General features: G+C 43.7%; 1 protein-coding gene across 2 annotated transcripts in view; it reads left to right on the forward strand.

Annotated features, from left to right (window-relative positions):
- DENND4A (DENN domain containing 4A) overlaps positions 1–20,292 on the forward strand; it is an 81,860-nt gene extending 61,568 nt beyond the window's left edge. The window contains exons 21-31 of one of the 2 annotated variants that reach the window (XM_055002280.1): positions 223–1,319; positions 2,711–2,924; positions 4,604–4,698; positions 6,505–6,680; positions 6,781–6,927; positions 7,580–7,790; positions 8,156–8,410; positions 8,528–8,645; positions 9,330–9,492; positions 12,121–12,185; positions 16,488–20,292. In XM_055002280.1, coding sequence (XP_054858255.1) covers positions 223–1,319; positions 2,711–2,924; positions 4,604–4,698; positions 6,505–6,680; positions 6,781–6,927; positions 7,580–7,790; positions 8,156–8,410; positions 8,528–8,645; positions 9,330–9,492; positions 12,121–12,185; positions 16,488–16,624 — 2,678 coding nt within the window. In that variant the 3' untranslated portion in view covers positions 16,625–20,292. The remainder of the gene's footprint in view (positions 1–222; positions 1,320–2,710; positions 2,925–4,603; positions 4,699–6,504; positions 6,681–6,780; positions 6,928–7,579; positions 7,791–8,155; positions 8,411–8,527; positions 8,646–9,329; positions 9,493–12,120; positions 12,186–16,487) is intronic. The other variant, XM_055002281.1, reaches the window with a different exon arrangement.
- The last annotated feature ends 3,453 nt before the right edge of the window (positions 20,293–23,745 follow it).

A 23,745-nucleotide genomic window follows, 5' to 3' on the forward strand; every position in this document is an offset into this window, starting at 1 on the left:
CCAGAACATACACCACAGCAGCAAGATCCTCCCCCTTCCCCGAAGGGCCACAGCTGGCTTTCCAGCCAAAGCTGGTGAAAAGAAGCCCTGACTACTGCTGCCAACTGTTTATCCAACAGGATCCCAAGCTACAAATCTGCTGCCTTAGGGGAAGCACTTCTTGGCTTTGTGATTAAAGTAATCTAAGTTCTTACGGTCTGTGTGTGCTTTTTCTTATATCAGAAAGCCCTGCAGGATTGCTGTTCTCATCTTGTTTTGAGGATATCAACAAAACAAGAGTTTCTAAATCTGAACACTTAAGAAACAGCCACTTGGGCGCAGCTGAATCGGGCCACAGGCGGATGGTTTGGAGAAACAGGAACCGTAATCTGAGCGGAGATGCCCTGTTAGAGCTCATGAAAAACCGAATCAACCAAGAAGCAAGTCCTGGAGAGGTTGTTGAAAAGCTAGGTGTGGATGCAGAAATCCTTTCTAAAGTGTTTGAGAAGAGAGTAAGACCAAGTACTCTCAACCTCAGACCATCTTCCTTGGCTCCCAGTAAGAAAGGGGACGTGGATAAAGAATCCAGTGATGAAGATGCTCCCTTTGAGAATAGCTTCGCCGACAAAACTGAGTCCCCGGTTATATTTGATTTAGAAGACTTGGACAACGAGCCTGTCTCAGCCAAAACTGTAAAGCCATTGAACAAAAGGCCCAAGAGGATTCAGCACGCTATCAGCTTACCAGTCAAGCCCATTGAGAAAACCGATGTCGAAACTGGATTTGATCCGTTGTCCTTGCTGGCAGCTGAGACAAAACAGCAGCCCGAGGATCAGGAAGAAGACGATGACAAACGTGCCTCAACCCCATCTGCCAGGCGAGATTTAGCTGAAGAAATAGAGATGTACATGAACAACATGAGTAGTCCTTTAACAAGCCGCACGCCAAGCATAGACTTGCAAAAAGCAGACAGCGACAAGAACGCTCATAAAAAGAGCCCGACTCCGGCACAACCATGCCGGAGGTCTAGCCTCCCTCCAAACTCACCCAGGCCAGCGAGCCTTACCAAATCCAAAAGCTACCAGGTGAAAAATGAAGAAAGAGTCAGAACCAGACTTTGGTCCTCTCCAACGTTCTCCCAAAACAGTCTAGCACGGGGACAATCGGAGGATATGTCAGGCACAGTAGCACTTTCTTCTCCAACCTCGTTCAACTTGGATACACTCTTGACTCCTACCTTTGATGTTCTCAAGAGCAGCATGTTTTCTGCCGGGAAGGGGGTCGCAGAGAAGGCCAGCAGGTGGTACTCCAGGTTTACGACATACGCAGGCTCATCAAAGGTGAGTTTCAGTAGTGCTTGGATTAGCATTGATGTGACGAAAAACAAAATGGTTCGGTAAAGAGGTTCAGCATTGCCCCTTATTGAATCCTACGTGGTTCACGTGAAATTTAATACAGCTTCCCCTGTAGAGGAGAAGGTTTCTGACTTTATTTGGGTCAAGGCAGCTTTGGTCCTCGAAAGCTCATATCCTGGAAATCTTACTTATCTTTAAGGTGCTACTGGACTTGAATCTTGCTCTTCTGCTTCAGACCAACACAGCTACCCAACTGAAATGGTCTCTAAAATCACAGCATAGAATTAGTGAGCTTATGGTGGCAGTAGTTTAACACTTATCAGTGGCAGATGACATTAATGATGAGATAGCAGGGATTGATGGTTTAATGTAGACAGTCCCTAATCCATTCTTTGCCATTGATGTCTTATTCCCTTAAGCAGGGATCCCCTATATGGTGTTAAGGGCACCGTGGTGCCTGCTGAGGGGCATCCTGGTGCCCATTTTTCTTTCCAAAGCAAAGAGCCAATCCTGGCTTTCTTCAGCCTGATTGGGCAGGAGAACCTGGAAACAACAGATTTCACAGTAGAAGGATGCTTAACTTGCAACTTCCCGATGTTTTGTGATTGGCTCTGCTACCCCAGGGCAGCCACTTGCTGATAAGCCTCAACTAACCACGGCAGTCATTTTGTGGTGGCGGCCATTCCCTGCTTTCAGAATTTTAAAAGTGCTCACAGGCTCAACAAGCGCGGGGAGCCGTGCTTTTAAGTATAATCGGTGCCTCTCTAGATGCAGCAGAGGAGGCTTGCACAGGCCTTTCTGAATGACTGAAGAGAAGGCCGCATTCTCTAGCAAAGTCTCTGTGTCCATCTTCAGCAATATAACCTTGAGACTTTGCAAGCAGAATCTAGACATTGGTGCAGGAACAAATGAAGACTGGGATGTTTTCTGCAGAAAGTGTACATAGGCATACGTCAGGCTGTTTAGCCTACTCTTCCTTAAACATCATCTTCCCTTCATCGTTAATAAAAGTAAAACTTCAGTGTTCAAAGAATTCAGCTTTGAGGAGAGCCAGCTTAGTTCTTCTGTGATGCTTGACCCAATGGGTTGTGACTAAGAGCCAAGCTACAAGTGACGCCTGACACAGGTTGGATGCTTGTCAGCTTCCCTCAAATTTTGATGGGAAATGTAGGCATCCTGGTCTTGCAGCTGTAATGGAGAGCCAAGCTGTAAAACCAGGACGACTACATTCCCCATCAAAACTTGAGGGAAGCTGACAAGAGTCCAACCTGTGTCAGGCGTCACTTGTAGGTTGGCTCTAAGTCTATGTGATAGCATTACCTCCAAATTATTTTCCCTTTGAAGCAAAGAAAATTGCTGACTGTTCCTGTTTTCAGGATCAAAACTCGGACCGAGCAAGTGTTTCATCCCTCGGGGCCCTGGATTCAGAGTCTGCCTCACTGACCGATGAAGATGTGTGCAATGATTCTGGAAGCACGTCGTCTCCTCAAGAAAATGTCTCCTCTGTGTTAAAGGGCATTGGCCTGAGTAGATCAAGCCTTGAGAGCTCAGCTTCCCATAACGGCTCATCAAAGCGACTCTTGCAATGTGGTAAGAGAAGTTTCCAATCTCTCTCACGCTCTGTGTTGCACGGTCTTTCCTGGTGTAGTGAAATAGTCTACTGTGTTGGATAAAGGAGACATATGTTGTCTCCAGTCACGGAAAAGCGAGTATCCTTCAGTGGGTGACTCTTCCCGTCTGCTCCAGGAGGCAGGGATTCCACATGTTTTCATGACAACCTCAGTGGAGAGGAGTCCTCTTATAGCAATAGCAAATCCCACTGCTCTCGAGGTGCAAGCTTTTCCTACTCCAGCGGCTTCAGTCTGCTGAGTGCCCTTATCTCAGTTTGGTTTAGGTCGCTAGATACCAGGGAGGGGAGAGGAAAAGCGTGGACTTCTCAACTGCCTTTTGTTTTGTGACACTAACATTAGAGGCGTGATATGAATGTTTGCCACTAGGCAAATCAAGAAGAGAGAGGGGTCTTCCATATCTCTCCAGCAGCTGTTTGGCACCGCCATCGTGGAGCAGATATATTCTGGGGCAAAGCAAGATTCTGGCCAATCCTTGAATGCATCCTCTTACCCCTTTAAAATGCTGATAGAAACTGTGCAGGGAACCGAATTTGCATCAGGCCCATGAAAGAGGAAAGAGAAGGAACTCCTCCGCCCCATACCCCATGTGGTTTGTCAGAGCCAACCCCCTTCCCCTATGCTGCTGTTACCTATCAAAAGATAAAATCAAAAAGAGTCCAGTAGCACCTTTAAGACTAACCAATTTTATTGTAGCATAAGCTTTCGAGAATCACAGTTCTCTTCGTCAGATGCATGGAGGGCAAAAAGAAACTGGTCAGATATAGAGGAGGAGAGGGGAGGGCGGAGTAGATGCAAACAGCTCCTTCTGATATGGAGATGCAAACAGCTCCTTCTGATATGGAGATCAGTTTGCTTCTGTTGAGGAAATCAGTTACCTCTGATAATGATAATAATGATAATGATAATAAAGCTTATGCTACAATAAAATTGGTTAGTCTTAAAGGTGCTACTGGACTCTTTTTGATTTTGCTACTACAGACTAACACGGCTAACTCCTCTGGATCTATCAAAAGATAGTTTCCCAGTCTTTTTCCTTTTGAGGGCTAACAATTGCTTCAGTCAGTTTTGACCCAGAGTTGAGAATGACTTTCAGCTTTCATTTGGGACTTAACTATGAAGCTCCATTCTGGTCATGTGAAGAACGTCCTGATTCCCTCTAAACTGGATCTGCACTGATCTGCGCAGGGAGTTGTTTAGATTCCTTCCATAGCCAAAGTAATTAAAACCTGGGGTAGACTTTCTGTCCTGTCATTCTTCACTCTTCCTGAACTTTATTCATATTAATAACATGCCAAAGTTGTTGTTTTGGAAGGGTTAGTTGTGTTTTGTTCCTCGGCTGTGTTCGAAGAGCCACCTCCTAGTGAAGATTCAAGAATCCCTTAGGAGTTCTGCCTTTGTGAAGTGGCTCCCACCCAAGGGGCCTTCCAGATACCAGGAAGAATCTTTGTGGGCAAGTCCTGACTTGGCTTCTGCAATGTCAGGTGTCCCTCTGTCTTCCAAATATCTAAATAAGAGAGATTTGACGCTCAAAAGCTTATGCCCTGAAAATCTTGTTGGTCTCTAAGGTGCCACTGGGTTCAAATCCTGTTCTTCTACTGCAGACTAACAACCTACCTGAAACTCTCTCCTGTCTTCCAGGCCCTCTTTCCAAATTCCCTTTGCCAGACAGGTCGGAGCTATTGTCATCTTGCAGTACGAGCAGCACAAGCATGTTCCAGAACTACGCAATGGAGGTAAGGATTGCCCCGTTTTTAAAATGAGGGTGGTTTTCTTGAATTGTCAATGCAGTCACTTTGGGACGCTGTTATGCCTCCACGCAATAATCTAATAATCTAAAACCCTAATATTAATTAAAGCATTCCTGCTAACTATTCCTAAGGAGCTGATCATTACCGTTCCAATCATGGTTCCTGCTGATAGGCCATTAGAAGGGGAAATAGGCAAATCTATCATAAATGTATTTGTTGGCTCTATAAATAGATTAATTCAGCTGCTAATTTGTTGATTTTTGCCGTGCGGCAGAATCCACACAGCTGCTTTTCCTTCCATTGAGGCAGCTAATTAATTTTTAGTGGCAGGGACGTGTCCTTGACAGCATCTGCTGAACACTCGAGGGCTGTGTATGAATTCATTGAAGCTCACAGAGGTCGGGAACAGAGGAGAAATCTCAAGGGTTTAAAGCCGGGCTGCTTTCAGGGAAGGAATGGAAGAGGGCATGCTAAACAGGAGGCAGCTTGCTTTTTGTACAGCTTGGGTCTAACTGCTCTATAATTTGATAGATCGGTGTGATGTAATTACAGTGCTTCCAACAGCTCAGTGGTGCGTTCATGCACCTCCCAGGGTTTTCCCTAGATGTTCTCTCATCTAAGCAGAATAAAAATAAGGCAGAATAAAAATAATTTTTTTATTAGCTGATGTTTTTCTCTGGTTACTCTTAATGTGGCTACTTTTATCTTTCTTTCAACAAACATAAGGAAGAAATTAGTTTTTCCTAATTCTGTAAGAATTTTAGCCAAACTGTAATTTTATGTAATTTTTAGGGGGGGGGGCGGGTTGCTTCCTTTTGCTTCATTTTCTATCTTTTTCTCATCCTAGGTTTAAATTTTAAGCTTTATCTTGTCATGTAAATATGTAATAATGCTTTAACTCTTTCAGTGTGGCATTTTGTTACATGATGTATTTGCTAGTATGTTACCGCCTATGGCGGTAACGAGTATGTTATGTGACTTCTGTATGGGTGGGAAAGTTTGGATTTTCCAAGTTCTGCCCACACTGCAGCCATTTTCCCTGTCCCTGCAGCAGCCATTCCTCCCTGCCCCCTGCCACCAGGGGGGGTGCTTTTTGTTTCTTAAATCAACTATCGTTATACTATTAGATTGTCTCATCATAGGGTTTTCAAGGTAACCCTATGATGAGACAACCTGATAGTATAATGATAGTCAATTGTGGTGCTGTTCTGCGGATACCATGGACAGCCAAAAAGACAAATAATGGGTACGAGATCAAATCAAGCCTGAATTCTCCCTAGAAGTTAAAATAACAAAACTGAGGCTATCGTACTTTGGTCACATTACGAGAAGACAAGATTCTCTGGAAAAGTCAATAATAGTAGGAAAAGAGGAAGACCTAAAACGAGATGGCTTGACTCAATAAAAGAAGCCACGTCCTCCAGTTTGCAGGATCTGAGCAAGTCTGTTAATGACGGGACGTTCTGGAGGCCTTTCATTCATAGGGTCGCCATAGATCGGAGGCGACTTGACGGCACATAACACACACATACTATTAGAAGAATCTGTGTATTGGGTTCTCTGAATTCCCAACCGCTCTGTATCGGCAGCCACAGTGACAGTGCCACACAAGCCTGTCTCCACATGGGAAACATCTTTGATTGAAGTGATTGGGGGAAGAGTCTGTTTAGAAGGGGAGAATGGTTGCATGCATTCTACTAGCATTTTCCTGCCGTGTTGCCCAGGCCTTATTTTTGGCCTTGCTGATGAAAGCACAGTTGTCGCAGAGGGTTTTTAATCACTTCACAACAGGTCCTCATTTCGAGCTGTTCACGTTGTCGAACCTGCGACTGTCTAGTGCACGATGAGGAGATCATGGCGGGTTGGACGGCAGACGATTCCAACCTGAACACCACGTGCCCTTTCTGCGGAAATCTGTTCTTGCCTTTCCTGAACATTGAAATCCGAGATCTCCGGGGCCCTGGAAGGTAATTGATGGTTTGTCCACCTTTGAAGTATTTCCCAGTGTGAGTTGTTGGGCGAGGGGGGAGGACCTTCCAAACGCGTGAATATTGATACATTTCATAGGTATTTCTTGAAGTCCAGTCTGTCTTCAGAGAACATGCAACTTCCACTGCTGCTTTCAGCCCAGACTGGAAAATCGTGCCTCTCCGATTCCACTTCTGGATTTACGGCGTCTCTAATATCTGCTCAGGGTGACCTGCATTCAAACAGGTAAACACGACACATTTTGTCTTGTGTTAATTTTTTTTCTGGGTTTGCTTGAAGCAGTGTTACTTGTCTAATGTATGCACATTACTGAAAGCCAAGTCTGGAAACAGGATGCTGAATTACATTGGCTGTGGCCTGACCTAACATGGCAGTTGTTACGAAGTCCCTCTGGAGATGGAGGGAGGGCAGGAAGGGATGAGCCAGCGCTCAGCTCTTAATGCCCTTTCTTACGTGCCCAGGGGTTATGCCAATCACCACTTTGGGGTCAGGAAGGAAGTTTCCTCCGGGCCAGATTGGTCAGGGACACTGGAGGTTTCTCTCTGTTTCTATGACTTGCAACAACAACAAAAAAGTTATTAAAAAAGCAATGAACGTCCAAAATACATAATAAAGCTGCAGTATCTCTGTTGTTGTTATTAAATTGCTATTAATGAAAGCTTTGCGTAATTCTTTGGGGAAATGGGTGTGTGGGGAAGATGGACAGTGAAGGTAAAAGGAATGTCTTGGACAGAGGAGGAAGAAAGATGATGCCTATTTCTGCTTCATTGTAAGACTGTAGTTCATTTCCTCCTTGCCTAGGATGTTGCACATTATACATTTGCTGAATAAACAGATAAAATAAAGCTAGTGTCCTCACCGGTCCTATTACTTCCAGCAGCACAAAACAGCCTGACACCCCATGCGCCAGGAGCATTCAGATCCCTTCTGGAAGAAGACAGAGCGCTGCCAGGAGTAAGCACATCAGCCCTCCCCTGTCCAGAAGCATCAGCATGTGTGGTCCCTTGGAGGCGGAGGAAAAGGGGAGCTGCAAGCACGGCCACGTTGTGCCCACCGGGAGCCTGCCAACCACACTGCAGGGCACAGCTGTGAGTAACCAGTTCTTTGGGTTTTGTTTCCCTACAGTTAATTTTCATAACAAAGTCACACTAGTCAGCCTAACCTACCTCACAGGGTTGTAATAAAGATAAAATGGAAGAGAGGAGAAGGCTGTATGCCACTCTGGGTCCCCATCGGGGAGAGAAGTGTGGCATAAATGAAGTGAAATCAGTAAAGTAGGACTGCCTTTTCACAGCAGGTGCAAATTGTCGTGTTTGGAAACTAGCAAAAGGGGGGATCTCCTTGTTAATGGCCTTTTGGAGCACGTTACGATCCCAGAAGGAAACATTATTGTTTGCACGCTGTTGATCAGTAGTTGAGTTCTTACTTTAATTTTCTTTGATTTGTACTGCAGGATCCTTTGGGGTTGGAGTGGCGATTGCCCAGCCCAGAGCCGATCACTGTTCCTTATCTGAGTCCTCTTGTGGTATGGAAAGAACTTGAAAGTTTGTTGGAGAATGAAGGAGATCATGCAATCACGGTGGCAGACTTCGTAGACCACCATCCCATTGTGTTCTGGAATCTTGTGTGGTATTTCAGGCGCCTTGACTTACCCAGTAATTTACCGGGATTAATACTGTCCTCTGAGCATTGTAATAAAAATTCAAAGGTACGAAAAGCCAAGTTTCAAGAGCGGTACAGCACCGAATGGAGTTTGCGGCTGCTGCTTTCTCACATTTCCTATACTTACATTGACAGACACGTGTTTTTTGTTCTTCCTATTCAGATTCCCCGCAATTGTATCTCGGAGGATAGCAAATACGTTCTTATTCAGATGTTGTGGGACAACATGAAGTTGCACAAAGATCCAGGCCAGCCTCTTTATATTCTGTGGAATGCCCAGAGTAAGTGGTTTGCATTACATCTGGAAAAAAATAAAGTCTTCTCCCACCCCACCCCACCCCAGCTTCCCTGCCTTGAAGTGGGAATATTGACCATGCTACTCTCTTTGTCTTGCAGGTCTAAACCGCACTCTTGTGTTTGAGAGTGAGTGTTAATGCTCAATCTTGCTAAGGCTGATTTTTAAACCATTTTTTGTGTTGCTGTTCCTCTTTTTTTTTTTTTTGGTATGTGTTTTTCCCAGTAGTTTCTTAGCTTACAACATACCTGCCTGAGCACAAATTTATTTTCTAGACTGTCTGTGTAATTGTAAACTTTTGTCTAATTATTTTTTCTTTGAGATAAATCATTGGAGTTGTGTTGGTGATTTGCAGAGTTTTTATGACGGCTCATGGAAGGCACCTCCGTGCAACCAAGACCTATTTCAGCCTTGGCTATTAACACCAGTTTAGTTACACCTAATATTCTAGTGGGCAGAGCTCTCCTTCAATGGCTGGTTGTGCTTTCTTTTTTGTACCCCTTTATTCTGATTCTATCTCTTCCTGTCATCTAAATTTGATTTAAAACCAGTTCTAAAGACATCCTTATTTGTACCTTTTTAGCTGTTGTATCCCCCCCCCCCTTTGGCTTCTGTTGTCATGGTTTTGTTGCCTTCTTAAGCATCTCTGTTTTTTCCCCCCTTTCCCCAGCTCAAAACTACCCCATAGTTCGTTTGCTGCAGAACGATGAGAGGTCGTTTAACCAGGAGCTCTTAAGAAGCATGGTGAAGAGCATAAAGATGAATGATGTCTATGGCCCAATGAGTCAGATCCTAGACAGAATGAACAAATGCCCACAGATGAAAAGGCAAAGGTAGGGATGGGAGCAGTCAAGAAGAGTCTGACAATTCACGTTGTGATGGAGAGGAAGACGGTCGCCCTACCATACATTGCACCAACCCTTGGTTTTGCCTAGGCAAACAGCTGCATTGTTGTATGGGGGCACTGATGGGTTGAATTTGTAGCATACCTTCAACATCCCACCTTGTTCCTTACCTGTTTTATCAGATACCTTACCAACAGGGCTTTTTTTCAGCGGGAACGCGGTGGAACGGAGTTCCGGCACCTCTTGAAAATACTCGGCAATAGACCATGAAAATAATATTATTTCGAAGGATCCCATGTGTTTCTTCTTCATTTCCCTCTTGAGAGTTCCGCCACCTCTTTTTCCAGAAAAAAAACCCTGGTTACCAATATATTCATTTAGAATAAGAACACCCTCGGGGGAAGGGGGGTTGTTATAACATTTCATGTTTAATGTAATATACTCATTTAGAATAAGAACACCCTCTGGGGGAGGGGGGTTGTGTCAGACTCTGGATGATAGATTACAGCAGACAGATCCCTGGTTCATTGTGACAAGACACTGGTTCTTGATTAAATGACTTTTATTCAGAAATCAGTTCTTTCCATAATCAGTTCCAAAGGTCTACTTAAGAGCAGGGTAGCACCTAAGCAGTTCTAATAGAAAGTTGACCAGAATGGCCACACAGGAAAATTACATCCCTCTTCTACCCTCTGTTCCATCCCCCCCTCCCAATTTCCCAACAACTTAGAGTCATTTGATCTGTGTGAGAACAGCATGCATATTTGGGTTATCTAGCTACACAGAGAGCAGACATATCACAAGGAAGAAAGCTTCAAACTGGTAAACACCCGGCCACCTGGGAACGAGTGAGAATGCATTGGAATGTCAGCAACAAGAATACTTCCAGGCATATAAAATGGAGTCACCCCTGACGGAGTAAAGCATACATTTGACAGCAAAATCATTGGCATGAATGAATGGGTACAGTCAGACATGACAGGTTGTTATAACATTTAATGTTTATAACATTACCAATGTACATGGTACTTTATCCAGTATCATGGTGGAAGAGTGCCCTCATAGCTGACTCATGGTGACCTCTGCTGGGGTTTTCAAGGCAAGAGACTAACAGAGGGGGATTTGCCATTGCCTGCCTCTGCAACCCTGGTCTTCGTTGGAGGTCTCCCATCCAATTACTATCCAAGGCTGACCCTGCTTAGCTTATGAGATCTGACAGGAACAAGTTCACCTGGGCTATCCAGGTCAGGGCATCCAGTATTATAAGCAGGGTTTTTTTTTTTGTTGCAGCATTCACAAGTACTGAGTACCAGCACCTTTTGGGGGGGGGGGCACTTTCCCTAGTCCTGAGGAGGTAATTGGTGGAAATCAATGCCTCCAGTGTAATGTACGTGCATTTAATGTATATGTCTGTTGATGATTTGGATTCCGATTTCTACTCTTGGATCATGACAGTAAACAAACAAAGCAGTGTTGTGTTGTGACTAGAGTGATGGACTAGGATCTGAGAGATCCAGGTTCAATTCTCTGCTTTGCCATGGATGCTTGCTGGGCGATCTTGGACCAATCACCCTCTCTCCACCTAACCTACCTCACAGGGTTGTTGTGAAGGAAAGGTGGAGGCAAGGAGAATGATGTAAGCTGCTTTGGGTACCCATTGGAGAGAATGGCAGGATATAATGGTAATGGTGATGATGATGATAATCATAATAAACAACTGAGCTTATATAGTGCTCTTCTAGACAGATTAGTGCCTCATCCAGAGTGGCGAACAAGTTAGTGTTATTATTATCCCTGCAATACAGCAATTTACAAAGTATATTATTATCCCCACAACAATCACCCTGTGAGGTGGGTGGTACTGAGAGAGCTCTGAGAGAGCTGTGACTAGCCCAAGGTCACCCAGCTGGCTTCAAGTGGAGGAATGGGGAATCAAACCCGGCTCTCCAGATTAATGTCCTGCCGCTCTTAACCACTACACCAAACTGGCTTTTTGTGAAAGTGGAGAAGTCCATTCTTGTTCACCTGAGCCTGAGAGGAGTGGCTGACCCAAGGCCACCTATTGAGCTCATGGCAGTAGTGGGATTCAAACCAGTAGAGTGCTGATTTGCAGCCGAGCCACTTAACCATTGTGCTACAGCAAAGTTAAAAGAAAAAATGAGTACTGGCGCCTTTTAAAACACAAAAAGCACTGAACATAGGCAAAACAAAAAGGGCAGCTCGTTGTCCTGCAAAGCTACCACATTTTAAACATATGTGAAATTATTATAATTGTATCCTGCCCTGGCACAGTACTCTTACGGCCTCCTGCCCCAGGGTCATGCCATGTCCACGCCTCTTAACTTCTGAATTGCAGTAGCATCAGGTGCTTCTAGATTCAGGTGCTTCTGGACCCTTGGGGTTTAATCCAGCTGCTAACAGCGTTGTCAGTGCTCAGCATTTGTCATTTCATTTAGAAAAGTAGAAATGATTATTACAAAAATATTGTTAACCTTCAGTGCTTTTTGAGTGTGCTGGAGAAGAATTTCAGGATTATCTGGAGTATGCTCCCTAGAGCTAATGTAGGACCTGGTATGGAAGAATTAACAAGTAATACTTTCTACCTGTCTTTTTTAGGAGTCTGTATAGAGAAATATTATTTCTCTCTCTTGTTGCTCTTGGAAGAGATAACATTGACATAGGTAAGTCATCTGCTAAGTGGTGTTCTGCTTAAGCATGCATAAAAGTGATCAAAAACAGTTGGTTCAGAATTTGTAAAGAATATTTGTAATTTGTGGCCAATTCTACAACCCCATTAAGATGAAGTACAAGTATTTAAGCGAAACAAGGTCCCTTATCTGAAACAATGCTTGTAAACAGCTGCTCATATGGCAAGAAAAGGGCTCCAGGCAAACAGGGAAGGTAGCATTTGTGTGTTTGATTCACATGGTTTCTCTGTTTTTCAAGTGCCACAAATTCCATTAGATCCAGAAGAGTTAGCCGTGTTGGTCTGTAGCTGCGAAATAGCAAAAAGTCCAGTAGCACCTTTAAGACTAACCAACTTTATTGTAGCATAAGCTTTTGAGAAAGAGCCCCATGGCACACAGTGGTAAGCTGCAGTACTGCAGCCCAAGCTCTGCTCACGACCTGAGTTCGATCATAATGAAAGCCGGGTTCAGGTAGCTGGCTCATGGTTGACTCAGCCTTCCATCCTTCTGAGGTCAGTAAAATGAGTACCCAGTTTCCTGGGGGTAAAGCGTAGATGACTGGGGAAGGCAATGGCAAACCACCACGTAACAAAAAGTCTGCCAAGAAAACGTTGAGATGTGACGTCCCTCATGGGTCAGTAATGACTCGGTGCTTGCACAGGGGACTACTTTTACCTTTACCTTTAAGCTTTTGAGAACCACAGCTGTCTTCATCAGATGCATCTGATGAAGAGAGCTGTAGTTCTCGAAAGCTTATGCTACAATAAAGTTGGTTAGTCTTAAAGGTGCTACTGGACTTTTTAGTATTTTACAAATTCCATTGATATACATCAGCAGGTGGGCTAGTAAGCTCCATAAGGAGTCACTTTGTACAGTCACGTTACATGATGGTGACTTGCCTACATGGTTGTTTATACATTCTTCTCTGATCTTTTCCTGTGAGTTGCATTGTTTTGTTTCCTCTTCTTCTCCTCCTGTCATTCACACTCTGTTTCCATTGCTGCTTTGTCGAAGTATCCCAGTGGCTCTCAAAGGTGCTTGTTGCGTTAAGCTCCTGCTAAGGGTTTGCCAGTAAAAGAGTGGAGGCCTCAGCAGTTGCCAGGCTTGCGAGTCGGTGCTTTCTGCTGCCACTCAACTGGGCGGCAGGAGAAAAATAAATGGAGGAGGTGTGATGGGCAGCATCCCAAAGTGCTGACATCACTCCCCATGCACCTGGAAGTGACATTAAGTGTGTCGCTGGGCATTTGGGCAAAATCTTGGTCAAATGCTGGATGATGCACTGATATCACTTCTGGGTGCATGGGAAGTGATGTCAGTGCATCACCAGCAATGTCATTATATTGCCATTGAGGCTCCCCTCGCCTGGTAAGTCTCCCGGCGGTTCCTTTTTCAGCTGCCTCTGGTCTCATTACGAATCGCAGCTTGAAGCTTCAACAAGACATTCCTTCTGTGAATCTCTTTCGCTTAGGAGATTAGAAATCCCACACTCCATCAGAAACCACAGCATATAAAGGAAAAACAATACACACACACACACACAACCTTTATCGGCATGTCAGAGCAAAAGGGAATACGTTAAAATTAGTTGATAGCTTCCCTGATACAAATTGCAGATTGAAGAAAACAAGCAACGTTGGAGGTTATAGAACAGTTGTGACCAGATAGTAGTCGCTGGACATTGACATTATCAGAAAGGCCACACCATGAATAAAGAAGGGAGTTCAAAAATTTGTCTTGGATCTTAGAGTAAAATAGACAGTTTAGTAGAACATGAGAGACAGATTGAATGACACCCGGGCCACAGGGGCATTTTCTGAGTTCATAAGGGGTCCCTTGACATCTGCCAACAAAGATGGCTGAAGGCAGTATGTTGAATCTGGCCAGCATTAGTGCCCTTCTTTGATGGGGATCAGTTAGAGAGCAAAAATAGGCGGCTAACTGGCCGGATGACAAGGGCAGTCCCAAGTGAATTGGGGAACAGGTTTTCCCAGCTGCCTCAATCAGGCGCTGAAACTGAGTGTCTAAGAGCCTCCGTTTAATTATCTGAAAAATAATAATATACTACATGGATGCAATAGGTCCCACAGATTTCAGTTCATCCCGAGGGACTAGCAAAGATTGGGTGTGTAGATCAGCCATGTTAATAAAAACCGCCCATGGTTTTTATTATCCAAACAGCCTCATCATGTGAAAATGAACAAATCCCTGAGAGAAAGAGTGAACATATAGCATGACTCTTGCTTGCAAGTGCAATGAATTTTGATCTCTTGTTTACTGCCTATAAAAACTCCCCATTTCGCCTGTATAGGAATAAAGACCGGAGCCCAAGTCAGTGTAGAATTAGTAAGTATTATAGCTCCATAGCTGCCAGCACAAAGTTGCATGGTTAGGGCGAATAGGCAGAAGTAATGGGAAAGAACCACTTTCAGGCCTGTGGCTGGCTTTCCTGTCCCAGTCAAGGTTCTGGGTTCATGAAGTTCTTGTCAGATTGTTTTGTAAAACTTGGGTGTGAAATTGGTACTGTTTTAGACAAGACTGTATGAGAAAAAGAATGACTGTATGAGAAGTAGCAGACAGAAATAGCACAAACAGAACCCAAGTCTTCTGTTGCTGAGTGACAGCAAAAAATAAATGAAGTAAATTCAATGTATCTGTAAGTCTGTTGGCTTTTCAAGCTTTGCTAGTTTCCAACATTGAATTTGGGCATTGCAGATGGCAGTAGCCATGTCAACAGGGCCTCCTCAAGCAGATGTAGGAGTAAATAAAGAAACCAAACTCAGATTAAACAAAAACAACAACATTCAATTTATACCCCGGCCTTCAGGATGACTTAACACCCACTGAGAGCGGTTTATGAAGTATGTCATTTTTATCCCCACAACAATCACCCTGTGAGGTGGGTGGAGCTGAGAGAGCTCCGAGAGAGCTGTGACTTCAAGAGGAGGAGTGGGGAATCAAACCCGGCTCTCCAAATTAGAGTCCTGCTGCTCTTAACCACTACACCAAACTGGCTCATCCCAACAAGGCCCTTCTTGCGTCTTAACTTCATTGTGGATTGTTATAATTCCAGAAGGTTAGCTGTGTTATTCCGTTGCAGAAAAATAAACAGTCTTGTGGCACTTTAAATACTAACAAAATTTTATTCCAGGCTAAATTTTCTTGGACTTGAGCACAAAAATTTACATTGGAATAAAATCTTAGTAATCTTTTAAGATGCCACAAGATTCTAGTTTTTTGCAGATTGTGGTGTTAGTGTGTTAGGATAGCATATGCAATATTAAGAAACATTTGCATTATGGTTTTGTAATGCCCAATGGTCCACAAGGAACCAAGATTTCATCCCACGCCAATTGAATCACCCCCCCCTCCTCTGCTTACCCCCACAGCATGATTGATATTGTTGTGGGGACCAGTACAAATTGTGCCATCTGTGTAGTAATTTTCACAATAGGGGAAAAAAATGAAAAGTGTTGCTGTGGGAATTGCCTGATATATTTTATAGGTTCCCCTGAAAAATCACCAGCGAAATGCTTAGGGGCAGTATATATGAAATTAAATCAAAAGAGATTTAATCAAAAGAGTTTTCGGCTAAACTTTAGGAAAAACTTCCTGACAGAGCGGTCCCTCAGTGGAACAGGGTTTCTTAGGAGGTGGTGGGCTCTCCTTCTTTGGAGGTTTTTATGCAAAGGCTAGATGGCCGTCTGACAGCAATGCTGATTCTGTGACCTAGGCAGATCGGGAGAGGGAGGGCAGGAAGGGTTACGTCAGTGCTTAGTTCTTGTGGCCCCTTCTTACATGCCCAGGGTAAGGCTGATCACCACCTTGGGGTCAGGTAGCAATTTTCCCCAAGCCAGTTTGCTACGGATCCTGACAGTGTTTTGCCATCTTCTGGGCATGGAGCAGGGATCACTGGGGTGGGGATGGGGTGGGGGCAGGTAGTTGTGAATGTCCTGCATTGTGCAGGGGGTTGGACTGGATGACCTTAGCGGTCCCTTCCAAACCTATGATTCTGTGAATAAAACAACTTCAGTTTCCATTGCACCTTTTTTTTTGTTCTTTGCTCTATCCTTGGTTTGGCCCTCTTCTCCAGCATTCACAATACAACTTCACAAAAGACCTTGGACACAATTCACGGAGGGAAATACCTGTGGAAGCCCCATTGAATGGAATGGGAGCTGCAGAAGAACTTCACTACTTCATGATAGTAGGCATGGCTGAACTAGAACTACTTCCAGAACTAGAATTGCATTCATGGGCTTTTATAACTGTTACGTTTCCTTTTTTCTGTTCCTGCAGATGCTTTTGACAGAGAATACAAAATGGCATATGATCGTCTTACAGCAAATCAAGTCAAAAGCACCCACAACTGCGACAGGCCTCCAAGTACAGGAGTAATGGAATGTCGAAAAATGTTTGGGGAGCCATACCTTTAGAAATGAAAGGTCGCTGCAGGGTTCATATGTTTAAAAAATACTTCACATAGGCTCTTCGTCTTCACTTTCTCCACTTGAAAAAGCACCCTCTTTTTCTTTTTTCCTCTTGGGGTATCAGAATTTCTGGGTTGGGGGGGGCAGACTAATACTGGAATGAATGATGTATAGCAGGCCAAAGATGGCTCTCTCCACCTTGATGTTGTCTACAAGCCACTTAGTGGAGAAATCTGAACAGTCCATTGAAGAAAGCTTAGGCAGAAATGGACCAAAACCATGCACTAAAATTTGCATGGATGAAATAAGCTTTGCAAAACTGTTTACACTGAAAGGTCAGAGTGTTATGGAGCGCATACCTGAGTTGTATAATAACAGATTTTAAATTATTTATAGTGAGTTCATATTTTTTTAACTTTCAGAACTGTTACAATGAATTAATTGATCCCACTGCGTAAGCAATACTTTTGTCCTCCCTCAGAATATTGCTGGTTATAGCAACTGATATTTTTTGCAGAAAGGGTTTTTTCCCCCAACAGTGTAGAATTTTCGGTATAGTCCTAGGTTACAGTTGGGCTGTACATATTTACTGTCTACAAAAAAAACCCCATAAACATGACTGCACATTTTAGCTGACGGGTCTAGCAAACTTGTATGAAGCTTTAATAATTAGTTGGCACTTTGAAGGAATCTGGGTCGAAACTGCTGTCATTCTTTGTGTGGGTCCCGGGAACCAGAAAGTTTTAAGCATGCCCGAGGGTATTTGTATGCCCAGGTACTTTTTGGGCAGCAAGTATCACAATCCACTTTGGAACGTCTCTGCAGTGTCAGTGGAGTGTTGCCCTCCACTGACACTGCTGCCCTCCACTGATACTCCATGCCTGCTCTTTCTCAAAACACACATCATCATTGTCCTTGGACTCAATAAACCAATTGTACAGTTATTTGAATCCCAAAGTGAGAGGCTTTTTGGGGGGGAAGGGAGAATAACATTTCTGTATAACATGGAAAGGATAATGTGTGCAAGCTGTGGATTTAAAGTTCCAAAATAGAAGGTAGCAAAATGTGCTATAGCAATTACAGGAAAAAATATATAAACTACTTTTAAGAAACACTTTCTACTATACAGGGCTTTTTTTCTGGGAAAAGAGGAGGTGGAACTCAGTGGTGGAACTCAGGACCGCACAATGATGTCACTTTGAGTTAGCTGGAACAAGGGGGGAGTTTTTTAAAGTTTAAATCACCTTAGGTGAAAATGGTCACATGACTCGTGGCCCCGCCCCCTGATCTCCAGACAGAGGGCAATCTAAATTCACCTCTGTTGAGATCAGGGGACGGGGCCACCGGCCATGTGACCATTTTCAAGAGGTGCCGGAACTCCGTTCCACCGCGTTCCTGCTGAAAAAAAGCCCTGCTACTATATATGTTTGAGAATGTTTTGGTTGCTCATTTCCAGACTTCATGATAATGTTTTAGTTTTTGTTGTTTAATCTTCCACTGCTTTTGATTCAGAGGCAGAGTTTTAGAAATGTCACGAACTGGGGGACGTTACTGTGTTCTGTCCATCCATTTTTATCCTGCCCTTTCCCCATTGAGCTCAGGGCAGCCTACGCATGTCTTTCCCTGCCTCCATTTTTATCTGATTTGCACATAGGCGTGGTGATGTTTAGTCTGTTGCCTTCACTGCCAGCTCTCTTTTATCTCTCCATTCAGGCTGAGCACCCTAGTTAACAATTGGTTCTACCCCTTAGCACAGTCACTTTACTCTGAAGCCAGGATCCAAAGACCTACATTAAATATACTGAAGTGGGACTTTTTGACTTTGACTGTAAACCCATAGACCCTTGTGGCTTGTGGCAAACTGCTGTGGAAGTTCTCTCTCTCCCCCCAGTGGCTTAAGCGGTGTGCCCCAGCACATGGGTAGGGGTGGGGGATGGCTGTTCAGTTGGAAATTATCATGGGAAAACTTAGCAAGTCTCGAAGAAGACTACAGTCCGCTGTGAAGTTCTGTGCAAGTCTTCTTATGCAAGTGCCAGGAGAACTTCCCAGTACATTGTGCCCTTCATTTCCACAGGACTCGTTGCTGTTACCTTGCAATGAGAAACAAGACTTCCATGTCCATACATTGTGCAATCCAGCTATGCCTTCTGGACTAGTGGGCCAGGCCTCTCTGGAAATCACTTATCGCGAAGTACCTAGTAATGTGGCCAGTTGACTTCTGTGTCCCATACCTGTGTGCTGCTGTATTCAGTAAGCAAATACTGTGCAGGGTGGTTGCCACGAATATACATTAATACTGACTGACTCGTGTTGTGTGGAGAAAGGAGTGCTGGCCAGCCTATGACATGCCATTTCTTGCTCCAGCAAGCTCCCTGAAAGCGGCTGCTTTGCAGCACTTTTAGCTCTGATGGAGGAACCCTCGGTCCTTCCTGAGCTCTGTCTGTTAAACTGCAAAACAGACCCATCCTTTATATGCACATCTCTGCAAGTTTTGGGGAGCCAAAAGCATGAATGAACTGGAAAACATTGCTTTGGAGGTGAAAAACACATGTTTTCCGTTGTGTATTTTTTGCAGAGTAGGCCCTAGATCTCTCTCTCTCTCTCTCTCTCTCTCTCTCTCACACACACACACACACACACACACACATTCTACCACTTAACATTGCAATCATCCTGCATTCTGATCTGCTAAATTTGGTGGAATAATTCTCAGAGGAGGGTATCCACATTGGATTGGACCTGAGATCTTCAGCACACAAATCATGTGCTCCACAACTGAGCTGTGGTCCCTCGGATAATTGATAGAAATCTTGTCAAGGTACTGTTTTCTTGCTAAGGCATGTATTGTGCAATCATATCCTGACTGTTCTATGAAAAAAACGCCTAACTCTTCTGGTCAAATTAAACTGTGATGATAAAATCTGATTTCATTTTGCAGGACAAGGGTTTCCCAAAATCACAGTCAAGTGATGAAATTAATTTCCAGACGTCACATTCACGTTTTAAAAAAGTTCAGCTTTTCAGTTTTACATTTGTTTATTACTAAAAGGCAGTTATAAAACCTTTTCCTTCTGTATATAATAGTGATTTGTTCAAATACTTGGAAACAATTCTGTGTTTCTGTTGTAAAATACGCAATGCCTTTTGTCTGTTTGTGTCATGGAATCGACAGAGGAAAAGACACCTATTTTAAGGTGGAAGAGAATTGTTTCTCAAGTATTCACAGTGTCCCTGCAATGTTAGGTTTGTTTATTGTACAAATGTGGCTTTATTAAGTATATGACTTTTTATATTTCAGTAGGAAATACTTTACCCCAAAGACAGAAATAAATATTCATCACATGTAAATCCGTGTGTGTATATATTATAAAATAGAAGGGACAGTTTCCTTGAGAGAGCTTATTTCTGGAAAATACATCCCCATCCACATTTCAAAATGAACACTTCATTTGCAAAAGAGCACTTTCACAAATGAATGATTGTAGATTTGTAAATATGTAATGTTTACATTTTATTTACCAGCAAAGGACATCAGATTAAGTGTTTATTTTGTTTTGTAGGTCAATTTTAAGCTGTATATGTCAATGTTTACAATGGAAAAGGTGTTTCCTCCCCTGAAACATTCAAAGAATAAAACGGTTCTATTTAAACTTTTACAATGGATCAATAAAAAAGTGAAAAGAAATATTTGCTGCCGTTCTTTTGTTCTGCATTTCTGCAGAGGACAAGTGCTATCAGTTCCACTCCATTCATTGGCAGGCTTAATAGGGACTCAGTAATCCTATTTGGATTTAACTCTAATTTTCTCAGACTTGTGACATTTTCCACTGCGCTAAGGCTGGTTGGTGTAGGACCAGGGCTTTTTTTCAGCTGGAATGTGGTGGAACGGAGTTCCGGAACCTCTTGAAAATGGTCACATGGCTGGTGGCCCCACCCCCTGATCTCCAGACAGAGGGGAGTTGAGATTGCCCTCCGCGCCACATGGCGCAGAGGGCAATCTAAACTCCCCTCTGTCTGGAGATCAAAGGGTGGGGCCACCAGCCATGTGACCATTTTCTCCAAGGGCAACCCACTGAGTTCCACCACCTCTTTTCCCAGAAAAAAAGCCCTGTGTAGGACTCAGGTTTTGGGGGGTGGGGGCTGGACAAAATGTCTTCCATTGTCCCTCTGTTTACACTTCTGTGCACATCCTCATCCTCTTCCACTTCATCTCCCTCCTCCCTCATTCATGCACAACACAAAAACACACAGTCAGTGCCAGGAGGATGAAAAGGTGGTCGAGGGAGTAGATGCCTCTCCCAAGCATCTATAGTTGGTATTCAGCAAATGCCCACCCCTGGCCAGAATCTGATAGGACCTTTTGGTAGTTTATACCTGATCAGCATCATGTAACGCAATAAATTTTGTTAGACTTTCAGGCACTAACAGGCTCTTACATAATTTTGCTACAACTGACTTAATTCAAGAGCAGAAGCCTTGTTAGCACAATGCAGTTATTTCAAAAAGCTGTGCTACTAATAACGACATCTGATATCCAACTCGCATCTTAAAAGTTTGAGGAATGTATCGGATGCAGGATCCAAGATCACACAGACAATAATATAGGAAGGTGCTCGTAACAGCAGAGGGATAATTACATACAAGGGATAATTATGATAAAAACAACAACATTTGATTTATGGCCAAACTTCTTCCATACATCATATTATACATTGCTGAAGGGATGGTTATTGTATGCATACTCTGCAATACTTCGACCTCCATAGATTTACTAAGACAGGATTTCTTTTTGTGAAGTTAAAGATATGCTAGTAAAAAAATACTTGCCCTAAAATATATCAATAGTTTAAACTGTTTTGACAAATTAAGTGTGCAAGGTGGCTGGCTATATACCTTATAGTCCCGTATGAATATGCCCTGACCTGGATAGCCCAGGTGAGCCTGATCATCTCAGAAGCTAAGCAGAATCAGCCTTGGTTAGTAATTGGATGGGAGACTTTCAATGAAGACCAGGGTTGTGGAGCCAGGCAATGGCAAACCACCTCTGTTAGTCTCTTGCCATGAAAACCCCACCAGGGGTCGCCATAAGTCAGCTATGACTTGAGGTTACCACCACCACCACGTGAATATGTATTATAGAAGAGATTCATCCACCTCTCAGGGAAGGATCTAAATTTTTCACTTGGTTAGATTGAGGCCCAGGTTTGAATTCCCGCTGCCATCATTATACATAGGTCTCCCCTCAAGGTCAACTTGGAGATTCCCCCTGGTTCAAAATGCTGCATCTTGTTTACTTTCAGGAACTAGACACAACGTGCCTATCGCTCCCATGACTACCCGACAGTTACTGGGCTCAATTCAAAGTCGTAAGGATCACATTCGAAGCCCTTCACGCCTAGGCCCCTCATATCTGCGAAACCGCCTCTCTCCCTCAGCAGCTCTGCTCATCTGAATCGGACCTTCTGTGGCAAAAATAGCAAGGTTCATGACCTGGTGCTTTGTCCAATGATTACACCAAGATTGGAGAACTTTGAAAGAGGGAAAGATTTTATTTGAGGAATAAAAAGGGTACAGAGTTTCAAGCAAGCAAAAACACTCGAGTCCACCCTAAAATGGCAGGATCTTTTATACTCCATGCTGACACAAAGCCCACCTTCTCGCCGAGACAAAAGGTCCATCCTTTTCTCTCAGTTATAAGTGAAACTTTCCCATGTTATCTAGCTGGTTACAGCTGGTAGTTGTTTACTGCTTCTGGTCTTGCTGGCCAAGCATTTCTCTGCACTGTTACATATTCAAGGTCAGGCAAAAGCTTCTTTGTACTTCAAGCCAGCAAAAAAAATGGCTGTGCTTTGCTCACACTTCTAAAGATACCACCTTGCAGTTGGGCTAAATGAACTTCCCATTCACGCATTTTCTCTTTGGTAGCCCCCACCTTGTGGAATCGCCAGCTTGAGGGGGTCAGGAACGCTTGAGAAGAGAACAATTTAAGCACTTTTCGGTCCTCATTGGAAAGAAAGGCTGGGTAGAAATGAAGTAAATAAGTGAATAAAATAATATTAAATTTTAGAGGCGTCATGGTGTTAGTATGCTGCAGCCAGACTAATGTGTCTCTAAGCAGCTTAAAAACTAACCACTTGATTGGGGCCGCTTGTGTGTGCCCGAATACTTCGTGCATCTGCTGAAGTGAGCTTTTTGCTCCTGAACACTTCTTACCATAATCCATGCTTCTTTAAGAAACCACAAGAGTCTTAGGTACTCTAATAGTAGTATTTAGGGCCGCTTAATGAAATTGTTAGCAACACACAATTACCACGTGGAACTCACTGCAACAAGATGTGGCAGACACTTGCTTAGGGGGTCTTTTAAAGGGATGGAGTAAATGGGGACCCTATTTCGGTGGAAATGCTGCACAGAACTATTTTAAATAAATAAATAAATAAGTAGCATGATCCAAATACTTACACCCTTTAATGTCCATGGAGGTCAACAGACTTAAAAGGATGTAGCTATGCTTAGGACAGCAATCTATTGGTGGCAGCTATACTCAGCGGAGCCCTGACCTGGATAGCCCAGGAGAGCCATGCAAACCCCATCAGAGGTCGCCATAAGTCAGTTATGACTTTAGGGCAGGGTTTCATTTGTCTTGACCTGGATAGTCCAGGCGAGCCTGAGCTGGTCAGATCTCCGAAGCTAAGCCGGGTTGGTCTTGGTTAGTAATTGGATGGGAGACTCCAACGAAGACCAGGGCTACAGAGGCAGGCAATGGCAAACCACTTCTGTCAGTCTCTTGTCATGAAAACCTCAGCAGGGGTCACCATAAATCAGCTATGACTTGAGGGCACTCTCCACCACCATGCTCAGTGGAACCACCATTCTCAAAGACAAACGTACCGTTGCGGGTGGAGGGGGCAAACAACGAATAGCTACTCTTCCAAATCAGTTTGTCCCTCTACAGTTGCAGAGACGGTGGACTAGATGCATTTTCCACCTTTAAACCACCTTTATGCTCCTGAGTCATCACCTCCCCTGTCCCAATTTAAATCTGATTTGCATTTGCCAATGAAAAACACACACACTTTCAGAACAAAAACACAAGAAATCCTGTTTGCAACTGAACTCAAACTCCC

Source organism: Eublepharis macularius, chromosome 18, assembly GCF_028583425.1.
Source record: "Eublepharis macularius isolate TG4126 chromosome 18, MPM_Emac_v1.0, whole genome shotgun sequence".
NCBI classification, from domain to species: Eukaryota; Metazoa; Chordata; class Lepidosauria; order Squamata; family Eublepharidae; genus Eublepharis; species Eublepharis macularius.